General features: G+C 38.0%; 1 protein-coding gene across 3 annotated transcripts in view; it reads right to left on the reverse strand.

Annotated features, from left to right (window-relative positions):
- grm5b (glutamate receptor, metabotropic 5b) overlaps positions 1-12115 on the reverse strand; it is a 538196-nt gene that overhangs the window by 39861 nt on the left and 486220 nt on the right. For all 3 annotated transcript variants that reach the window (XM_028800414.2, XM_028800415.2, XM_028800413.2), the window contains exon 8: positions 2359-3298. In XM_028800414.2, the coding sequence (XP_028656247.1) occupies positions 2359-3298 (940 nt within the window). The remainder of the gene's footprint in view (positions 1-2358; positions 3299-12115) is intronic.

Raw genomic sequence — 12115 nt, forward strand, 5'->3', positions numbered from 1 at the left:
GAAGAAAACTATATTAAACATAGAAGGTATGGAAAAGAATATGATTTATAGTCAAGCAATAGTCACCTGTAATTAAATGCTCTTGGTATTCTTTAACATCCTTGGTAGAGAAATAGTAATTCAACAGGAGAACAACACCTTTCAGTGAAGTGACCCAAACAGAAATAACAGCCTTTAGACTAGAGGGATTTTAAAATCTGCTATTTTCAAAAAGGTTAGGGAAAGTTGTGAGTTTGAGAAAATGTCAGTGCCATTTTTAGCTAAACTTGCTTTCCTTGTCACTTTAGTGACACTGAGCTTGAATAATAGCAGTGTTGCAATTTATGTTGGCAGAAACAACATGGCTTATTTGAGAAGCAGAATCCTGCTGTAAATTTCATGAGCTTCCTCTCAACAGAAGTGAAGAGTTTACAGATCACACAATGCCATTGTGGTTTCAGTTTATGATTTTGGGTTAAACTAGTTATACATCTCTGCAACAATAAGTGTTGATCTTTAAATGAAACTCTTTTATTCCTACTCATCCTAGAAAACCAACACTATAAAAGCACAAAGTCATAATCTGTTTTCAATATGAGTGATATACAGTTGATTCATTTTTTTTAAGATCGCAAGATCTCTTGAGATCTTAAGAAGAGTCTCTAAAAATACAATATTGTCAACCTTTTGCTAGAAATATACTGTTCTAAGGGTGCTGGTGTTCTAATTAATTTTAAAATATGTACAATTATTTTTATAATAATACATTATGCTTTTCTATTATTTTTAATTTTTCACATTATTTTTTGTGGAGTCATCATAGTGGTGTTTTTGTAAACGATTGCTGCCATTTTTTAATGTTTTCATTGTTGTTCACAATGCTGGCTAGTCATGTAGATAGATGTCAGTGTGTGTGTAATGTTACCAATGCCACTCCATTTAATATGGCATCACAAGCACACGATGACCACACTTTTGGATTACCTACTGTAAAAAATTCACGCTGAACATTCATGCTAAAAATAACTAGTGAAAGTCTCATTTAGCTTCTCGGCTTTGAATTTTTGGTTTTGATACTTGCTGAACATTTTAATTTTGTTTCCTGAGTATTTTGATCTTTTGACTATCACCAGTGCATGCTTTTTAAACTACTCTCTTGATGTAAACCCAGAATCTTCACCTCCTGGTCTATTTGTAAATGTCTAATTCTGGACACACCCCCTTTTTTATATTTAGTTCACAATACTTACACAACATCATTTAGAAAAATGTATAAATTGTTCATCCATATGACCATTATCACACCAGCTTAATCCAGCTGAGATCCAAAGGGGCAGGAACCAAACTTGGGAAGGTGGTCACCCATTGCAGGGTATTCACACACACCCACACTCTCTTAGGATATAGTTTCGAATTACCCTAATATGAACGTCTTTGCGATATGAAAACAAAGCTAGAATAAATGAGAAAAACCCACACAAGCAGGGAAGAATGTAGAAATTCCACACTTACAGTCATTAGAACCTTGGACCCCTGTAGAGACAACAGCACCACCATGTCTCAACATTCATTGCAACATCATCTTTCCTGTTGCAAATTATCCCACATCCTAAAACCAAATTCTTATATTAATCCAGTTTCAAATAGATGTGTGCTGCCCAAATGTTCATGAAATTGTGATGGTATCTCCAGTAGTTGACAGCTGAATGCTAAAAAGGGATGCACACATTTTTTACTCGTACATTCAGTCCTTTTCACAGATTTTGCATTCATTTTTCTTTTAAAATTCCATTTTCAAATTGTTTTGCTTGTGTGATATTTAGGATAGTATTTTGTTTCTGAATATTTTTCCCCACAAGACTTGAATGAAAATGGTTTTGTGCCTGGGATTGCATGCTGAAAGCTGGAAATACTGTATGTACATGGTTGTGTTAATTTCAGATGATATTTATGTGCACAATACCACTTCATTATCCAATATTAAATGCTTTAAATATTTTCAGTCATTTCAGGCAACATTTTCAGAACATAATTGCCTTCTGCCTTACCTCACTTTCTTTTTCTCTATTAAGCTGGCATTCTCCCATGTGAAACTATTTTCCATTGTTACAGTAGCTTACTTTAGCATGATGTGGGAAGATTTCACATTTACATTGTGTAGAACAGCCTTAAAGTAGTTCCCAGTTGGCCACCTCATAAAACTCACACCATAACAGACTTAGATAAATATGATATGTGGGAATTATGTTTAACCACTGCTGCCATTAGTCATTTCAAAAATAAACAGCAAAAAAAGCAGTGCTTTCAGTTCCTTAATTATGTGAGACTGCTTAATAGAAGACTTAACAGAAGACACAGTTGTAAAGGAGCACATCCTACCTTAAAGTTTCTCCTGAAGAGCCCCTCCTCTTCCACAGATTGACCAGGCTACTGGAGCGGCTCGCAGCTGAGGATGACTTTCCATCTCCCACATGCATTCGGACGACTGTGGAAGTGGTGAATGCGCTGCGAACATTCCTCTCTGGTTTGGCAAGGATGATGTAGACCTTTGGCACAAACATACAGCCCAGGGCCACTGTGGCACTCAAGCTAACAGAGAAGCACATGGTGATAATCTTGTAATTACTACCAAAGTAGATGGGTACAAATGCTAGCCAGATGATGCAGGTGGTATACATAGTAAAAGCTATATACTTTGCTTCATTGAAGTTGGCAGGGACATTCCTGGTCTTAAAGGCGTAGAAGGTACAACTCAGTATCAACAAACCGTTATAGCCTATAGGAGCCACAACACCAAGATTTGTGGTGTTACAGATTAAATTAACTTCCCGAATGCTGGGATAATCATGTATGACTTCAGGAGGTTCCATGATGAACAGGGCCACAATAATGCCAAGCTGGATGCAAATTAATACGAAAGAAATAATGAGCTGAGCACAGGCACTCATGAATCTTGGTTTCTTGGTACAAATCTTCTTCTTGCTACCAGCCAGGATCCTGGCAATCCGATTGGTCTTTGTTACTAAAGCTGAGTAGCTCATTGCAGGAGAAAGTCCAATGCCAACTCTTTGCAGGTAGCAATATATAATGTGAGGTTTGGCAATAAGACAAAAAGTGCACAGGTATCCCAGACAGATTCCAGCTAAAATGATGTAGCAAAGTTCTCGGCTGGAGGACTTGACCACAGGAGTGTCACGGTACAAAATAAATATGAAAGTCACAAAGAAGGTGGCCATGAGTCCAAGGCAGGAGAAGACCACAGCGGCAATAGGTTCAGGATCTCCCCATCTCAGATACTGCACAGGGATCGGATCACAGCCTGCATGACAAAAGACAAAAAAAAAAAAATACAGTTTTGATGAGCTCCTTAACATCTTTTAAATTACATTTAAATGTAGCCTTCCAGGCTTAAGATAAGAGCAATTAATTTAAAAGACAACTTTAATTATGTTGGCCGTTAATAAGCATGATAATAAACTAGTATGATGGGAAAAGAAGGGATAACAAAGTTAGAGTATTAAAGCTGAATTTGAAAATGCTGCAGAGATGGCTCATTAAATGGCTTTTATTCAAGGTCAGGCTCAACTTTATAAATCAGAACAATTCTATAATGAAAACGTTTAAGTATTTTATTAAAATGCAGCTATTTTGATTTTTACCTCAGGACTTGGGCTGCATTTAAAAAAAGCAAATTCTTATCTGAAAAGAACAAACCTTCACTATCAAGATAGCACAGCATGAAATGAATTTATACATTAATAATTACGAATGTGAACTGTCTCTGCACCAGAGAACTAGGACTTTCATTTTTAACACAAGCATGCATATGTGCACTTCATTTATTCATTAGTGTAAATATTTGTACAAAAATATATGTAAATCTACAAGATGTATGCCACAGACCATTCTGCATGCTTGTATCTTTCTTAAATGACTTTTGCACTAGCACTCAGGTTATATCTCAGATTTCTCCAACCCAGGCATGAATACAATCAGTTGATTTGTTTCACACTCTATTTCAGAAAATCTGACTGAATCTGATTATTTCAGCAATATGCACACATTTAAAGGCCTTGGTGAGATATGCATTAGCAATGGAAATGTAAGTAACAAAAACACCACCATCTAGAGAAGATTCTTTCCTTAATACTCGAACGAGCCTTAGACATAGATATCTTAGGGACATAAATATAATAAAAACAAAAATCTGCAACCAACAAGAAGCCCAAGGCCTGAACTTGAGAACCACTGCAATACAGAATGCTACAAATGTCGAGGCAGACCACTATTCAAATACTACCCTCTATCCAAAAGGATCAGGACTTAAGGAAGAATCTTATTTATTTTAGAAGTCTCTAAAAATAAATTCACTTCGAGCCTCTCTGGAATTATAAATATTGTACATTATTTTGCATTTAAATTTCCTTATTCTCGGGTAATGGAGTTTGTACAGAATATCTTATTCATTAATTCTATATATAGCATACTGTAATTTTTAGAATTAAGGATTCATGATAGTTTAATGTGACATTCATGTTTAATAACAGCATTTGTCTATAATTTTAGTCCAGATGGCCCAATACTGTACATGGGTATATAAATATTGTAAATGGGTCTCAGTTTTGATTTGATTTGATTTTGGTATCTGTGTGTTCAGTGCAAGACAAATTAAAAAAAAAAATCAGTTTTTTGGAAAAAAAAACTTGTTCTTTTGCCTTTTATAACATCTTTGCTTTTCACATACAGTACCTTTTATGCAAATTGCAACATATATTTGATCCTGGCTTTTCCTACTGGTTTTTCCTTTCACTTAGTACCTTGATACTGTAACAAATTATTCTTGGACAAAATCAAATGAAACTAATTCATTATATGAAGCCTAAATAAAACTTATTTTGATTACAAATATGCATTTTATGTAACACAAATTAATCACTGGTTGCTTACCATTGGTAATTTAATTTACTAATTTTCTAGTTAATTTGATTATTCTCTATCAATCAGATTAAATATTTTGAACAGAAATATAAAGCAATTAATTAATGAAAATGTTGGGTCATGTGCTGATAAAAGTTTTTAGGAAGGCGAAAGTATTTAAAGATGGTATCAATTTAAAAAGTGATTATTAATGGCCGCCAGTATAATATTGACTGTAACAAGTGAAGGCTTTGAGTTTATTTATTGGCCTAACCTTTAATCATAAAAACAATAAAAAAGCAGTTAAGTTTCTTGCTGTGCCAGTATGTGTGCAAAGTCTGTCTGTCCAGGGATTCTTGATAAAGGACTTTCCAGAGATCAAAGAAAAGTCAGGGATTTTCCAAGATTTTTTTTCATGAAATGCATACTCCAGGGTGTTATAAGTGGCTTTACACAAAAAATCACAGTTGGAATATGACTTAGTTGTGCGATTAATTAAGATTTTTATGATATATTTATTGTTCTTGTGTTGAAATCAAAGCTCTTTTTAGAAAATACTTTTAGACTGTGTAACTAATTTTTTATTCAGCTACTGAAAGTTGTTCTACGCTAAATGAAATGAGCACACAACTTTATTTCACTAAGAAGTTCCAGAAATTACTTTTTACAAAATGACACAGTAAAGATAGATAGTTCATATGCTTTATTTAAGGCATAGAATACTGTGTTTTGCAACCAGTTTATAATTAAGCCATTTCTATTTCTGAGTGATGAAGCGTATATTAAATTCTCCTTGGTAGATTCCATCTCTGTTCAGTGCCTGCCTTGTGTTTCTTCACTGTAGAGTTTACATTCTCACCCTGTTTCTCCATTGACCCCACCTTTCCCCCCACTGGTCACTAGTTGTGTTTCACCCAATGCTAATGGCCCCAATAAATCTTTTGCACTACCCTTTCATTTGTTACCATTTCTTTTTATTAATTTTAATTGTATATTGGACAAAGCAATTTTTGTCTAAGAAGATATGTAATGAATGTTTTTACGAACAATCTTTATACAGTATACGCTACCATAGCTGTTAGTTTGTCCAGGATTTTAAATCACCTGTAGCTCTCTAACCCTATTAACCTGAAATTTGGTACACATATATTACGTGGCGTCTATTATCCACTTTCGGGGTGATGATTGACCTCCAAGGTTATTACTTTTTTAATTTTAATTTTATTTTATTGTAGAATCAACTCTCGGCAGCAGCCAGCAGGGCGGCCCTGTGGTGCATGCATATGGGCGTCGTTCTCATCCCTACCATCTTTGCCGTCACTTCCCCTACCTCTTCATATCTTAAATCATTCTTGAGGCAGATTGAGGACTTAAGTGCCAGCTTAAGTGAAAAATTAAGGAAAACGTACAAAGCAATTGCAACACAAACACTGACTTAATCAGTTTTAACGCAAAAAGATGCAGACAAAAGAAGAGAAGAAGTGGGCCGCTAGGGTGAAGAAAAGAAGAGCTGCTCAGGAAGAAGCAAGAGCATCAACCTCTGAGCAAATGAATGTTAAATGTACAGCGAAAGAGTATGAAAACTATGAATGCTCAAGTCAAGTGTAACGTGCAGTGCACCATTACTGGTTTTTAAAATAATATATTAAATTTATAGCTGCTCTTAGTATACAAATCTCTCTCTATATATAAAATCCAACGTCTGTCTGTCTGATTTTCACAAGAGAACTACTTAACAGATTTAGATTGGGTTTCTTCTATAATTCGCTTGAACATTCCGGTTGATTTTGCGACTTCTCTCATCATGCTAAGAATCATAGTTCGCTTGCAGGAGTGATATTTTCACGCTAATCCAAGACAGAGGCTGCGGGCAGAGGGGAAGGGGAAGTGTGATGTCAGGAGTGGGGAGCCGGGCAGGGCCCTCCTCACTGTCCTGTTTCACTTCTACGCGGGCGGAGCCGTGAGGGACGGCTAGTATTTAATATAAAAAAAGAATCAAAGCTAAATAAAGAAAGTAGAAAGGGGTACCTTCCTAGTGGTTTTATGCTACACAACTTAACAGACATGACTGTCCACAGAAAGTAAGCAATGGTATGATCTAGTGTGACAGCGTACACTCGTTTCTTAAAGGATTAAAAAATCTTTACCTTTTGAGTTGACCTTACGTGCACAGTAAATGCATTTCATTGACTAATTTCTATGTTGCCGTGTTTATGGTATTGCATTCAATTGTCAAATCAGATACTTTCATTCCTTCTTGATGACATACAGAGAAAAATAATTGAGCTCTGTTTAGTGTAAACAAACAAACACATTGAAGGAGCACATTTGCAGGTTCTGTCATGCAATACGAGTATACTTATTTTTAGAGGGGAGATGTTTAACAGAGGTCAGACACATAAGGCAAACTTCTTTCATGGTACATAAAATATTAGAAGAGCGGTAATAGTTTAAACTGTTCAAGATGCAAACAAAGCTAAAATGATTCAGAGATCATAATTAAATCCCTTTAAATTATTTTATTACTTCTAAACTAGTATTTTAGTAAGTCCTTCCTTTAAAAATGTAGTTTTAAATTCCAGGTGTAGCTTTCTTTTATAATGCAAACATGATGACACCACATACTGCACCATACACGCATCACATGCATAGTATGATATGCCCTTAATACAAAGAGGGTGGTGCCCATGAAAGACACAATCAGAAAGGTAACACTTTTAGATTAGGTACTGCAAAAATGCATCTATTGTTCATTTACTCTCATGTAACAAGACCTTAACAAAGGCTTCTTTTGGTTTTATTGACACTTTACAAAGCATCAGTAAAGTGGTTATTCACCCGTGCAATGTGGCCTACTAAAATAAGTTAACTTTGGAACTGTCAGAAGTGTCTTAAGTGAGACAGATTTCTCTTGATATTGCATACTTCAATATATGACCTGTGAATCCTTCATGATCATTTATAATTTTACCAGCATATCAAATGCCACACTGCACAGAGATAAATAACCAATTTACTGATGCTATGTAACTGTCATTAACACCAAAATAAGCTTTTATCAGGAACTTGGTACTTAATACAGTGTACCAAATACCAAATAAGATTAAATGATTAATAGATGTTTTTTGCAGTAAATAAAGTGTTACCGCACATGCAAACACTGCTAATGATGTCAGTACATTAACAATGTGTCCCTAATAGGTGCTTTCTATAACTGCAACTTATTTATACACACATCTAAGCAAACACCAGTCACAGATTCAAATAACCTTTTACTTGATGTTTGCACCTTCCAAGTACTCAGATGCAAGTCACAAATCCTTCCTTCCATTTTCTTTCACTCAGATTTCCTCTAGCAAGTGTTATCCTCCTGTTTCTAATTCTGATTCCCTGAATAAACTGAGGATGCCCCTTTCATTGCAGACCAAGGAGTTCTTCCAGTGTCACAACACTGCATGAAGGAAGCACTTCCAGGTCAGGCCCAATTGGGTCTGACCCTAGTATGCCCTATGGGTGTGTGCATGTCTGCACCAGTTCTGGAATGCAGCCACCTATCAAACAAGGGATGTATACTCTCCATCCTGGAAGGTCATCTCTCCATGTCCATTCATTGTATAATCCCATCCAGACAACAACCTCCCATTCCAAAGGCAACACAATAATCTGAATTAATAAACAAAACCAATAATCTTCAGTATTTCTTGCAGTTCACCTACATATAAAATGATTAAGGTAATTTGAGGAATTGTATGCCTTGTGACTTACTTTAATTAAATACTTTAAAGGGGATATGTCAAAACACCTTGATGGGTAAATGCAAATGAGCTAAGGGAATAAAAAAAATGAAAATAACTAGAAAACACTAAGAGTCCTGTAATCTTTGCATGACCACTTAAATCAGACCTGTGGTATATATCATTAGTATTTTTTAATACAGAGTTTAATACCAACCACCATCTTTTTTTTTCAAAATACCCTGAAATGGTCAAAGGCTTTGAAATCAATGATATAAGAAATTGTTTTTTTCAGGTGAATATATTTATATATATAGGTTATATATATATTGGTTTGCATTATACATTCATAAACTTTAATAAATCTCAATGGACTTTAATAATTACAGAATCGAGTGATAATGTGGTTTACTTCCTTTTTCAATTAACATTTACTACAGAACCTCAAAACACAAGTCCTGGGTTTGAATTCAGCTCCATGCTGTCTGTGTCAATTTTGCATTTTCTGCCAGTGTCTGTTTCAGTTTATCTTTGTGTACTTCCACCCACATTCTAAAGATGTGCCTGTATACTGGTTTTGTGTGAATGAGTGTGGGTGTATGTGTGAGTGTACCATGGCATTTGTCCATGGTTGTCCCTGCTCTACCTTCTGCCCAGTGCTGCCTGGAACTACCTTGGCCCTGATGACCCTGAGCTGAGTTAAGGGGTGGGGTAGTAATAAATGGAAGGTTGATCATATAATAGAGCTTATTTAGGCAGTAGTGCATAATCTTTAGTGGCTGATAATTTTACTATTTGTTACCATAATGGAGGAGGAAAAAAGTCTCACTGACCCTAATGGCTAATTTGCCAGTACCAGCATCATCGGAGTGGGTGAATAAGATCAGTCTAAAACTGGATGTGCAGAGATCCTGATGTAGGTTATCAGGGAAGGAATGAATGCTCATAATTAATTTCATGTAGATGGATTACCGGTAGTGTTAGCCTTCAAAAAGCAAAGGTGTTTTAGCGTATATACGGTACATGAAGATGAGTTAGGAAAATACTTGTAAACATCAAGTAAACAATGATCTTTGCAATATGCTCAAATGTTTAGTGATACTGGACATATTTAACTCTGTCAGGGTCCTGATCATGAAGGCATGCTTCATCTCAATAGCTGTTAAGCACAAAATTAAACCTGAAAAAGAAGTACCCATGAGACATCATTCACAAATTTAGCATGAAAGAAGGCTTAGTGGGGGCTTGAAAACATTTTATTTTTAAATATATTGCATCAGAATGTTTATAAGTGTTGTAAAACGCTTCTACTGTGGACGCTTTTAGTAAACAGCAAGATGCCCAGATGCATGTTATTTTGAGGTACCTCACTATATCTTTCCAATCATTAGGCAGCTTATATGTGCAAAGTAAATTTGCACCCTGTTGACTGCAATCAGCACAAATCAGTAAGCATAGGGCCCCTGGTGAAAGATAAATACTCACTGCCATAGGCAATCCACTACAATCTGTTACTTTTGCACTCATTAGCAACTACCTTTCTCCAGCAAAATCCTGCTTTTCAGAAAATCTAATCAGAAATGGACAATCCAGATGTTTCCATTCTTGAAATTCATGTTCAGTGCCGCTGTTTTTGACAGGTCTCGGTTATTATGCATTAATGAAAGCAGAATGTATCCTAGGATTAGCGGTGCAGTGGCATTAAAAATGCTGGAGACTTACAGTACATGGGTTATGGAAGACATCTAGTTTGCAGTAAATAAATCTTTTATTTTTTTCCATTTAAGACCTAAATTATTATATATTGCAGCAAGTTTTAATTGAAATATGATGCTAATTACTGCTGGGAAAAATGGCTATTATTATATTTTGCATTAATATAAAAAGCATGTAAATACTGTGATGGATGACCGGCTATGGACTCCGGTCGCCACCCCCAGGCCGCTAGGAGGAGCCCTCCGGACAGCATGATGGTGCCCCGACTTCCAGCAGGGCCTCATGGACTCTGTAGTTTATACACACAGCCCTGCTGGATACCTTGGGGGGCCACCGGGAGTCGCTGTAGGGGGGCTAGTGGGCTCTTGCGTGCCCTATAACCCGGGAGTGCGTCACAGTCACGTGACTGGAGGAAGCGACGTGCTCCCGGGATGAAGAAGAGGACTGTTTGCCCTGACCCGGAAGGAAAACGGACTTGTGGGTTTGGCCAGGAACCACTTCCAGGTCAGGGGCTATAAAAGGATTGTGGGAAGCCCAGAACACTGAGCTGAGCTGGGAGGTAGGGTGGCAAAGTGTCTGGGCGAGGAGGATTGGTTATTGTAGAGAGTGAATTTTTATATGAGTAGTGTGGTGTGTGGAGTGCTTTGTGCACAGTATAATTATAAAATAAAGAATAGTTATACTTTTACCTCGTGTTCAGAGTGGTACCTGAGGGTTCAAGAGGTGGACAAAAGCCTTAACTGCTACACTGGCGTAGTCGGCAGGATACTCTGGCCATCCGTTGGCAGAGAATCTGCAATACAAATAACTTTTGTGGTGGCAGAGAACCCAGGGAAGGTCCCTCTAGTAACCGCGGAGGTGAAAACTCCACCCGCGACCAAGAGCGCTGCAGCTGTGAGCCGTCCTCTACAGCAGACAACCATGGGGAAGAAATCCAGGAAGAAGGCTGGAATTGCCCAGAAGACTTCTGTCCCAGATCCAGTGGAGACGCTGTGGACTTACCTGACGGGCAGTGAGGAAGATCGGGAGCAGCTTAAGGCCACACAAACCCAAGCAGGGCGGCAGCCGGAATGTTGCAGGATTGCAACTCCCGAAGATTATTACAGGGAGTTGGAGCGAGACCGCATACGTTCCGAGGTAAGTGCTGGGGAAGCACGCGAACCGCCGGGAGCTTGTTTTTCTCTGTTTGCAGAGGCTTGTCTGCACGAAGCGGACAAAGAGCACGCCCGCCTCACACCTAGACAAGATGGCCGCGAAGGAAAGAAAGCAAGCCAGTCTAGGCGTCCGCGGAAAGGAAGCCCATTGGCTGATGATGTCCACGTGACCTCGCGCGACAGCGACCAGGAAGAAGGTCAGTTTGGAGCCGTCGGTGAGGTAAATAATTCCCCAACGCGTCTGCGCTCCCTGAAGGGGAAGGGGGCGGCGAGCGAGGCAGCGCCAATATTAAATAAAGGCAAAGAGGGGCGGGATGTGACTGAAGGATCTGCCGTTAAAGTTAAAAAGGCAGACCTCAGTCGGCTTGTTGCAGCCACCCGTCCCTCAGAAGACTCCAAGTCCCAGAGGCCTTTGCGCGCCCCAGCAGAGCACGTGCCTGGAGCGGACGTGCTCATTGGCTCCCGGTCGGAGGGTGAGGTAAACAAGGAAGTGCCCTTGCCTCCGACCGAGACAATTAAATTTATAAACTTATGGGAGCTTGACAAATATCTCGAGCCCCTAAATACTTTCTTCCAGGGACTACAAGAGGTGAAGAAGCGTGTGGAGGAGCTGGG

This window comes from Erpetoichthys calabaricus, chromosome 4 (genome assembly GCF_900747795.2).
Source record: "Erpetoichthys calabaricus chromosome 4, fErpCal1.3, whole genome shotgun sequence".
NCBI lineage: Eukaryota > Metazoa > Chordata > Cladistia > Polypteriformes > Polypteridae > Erpetoichthys > Erpetoichthys calabaricus.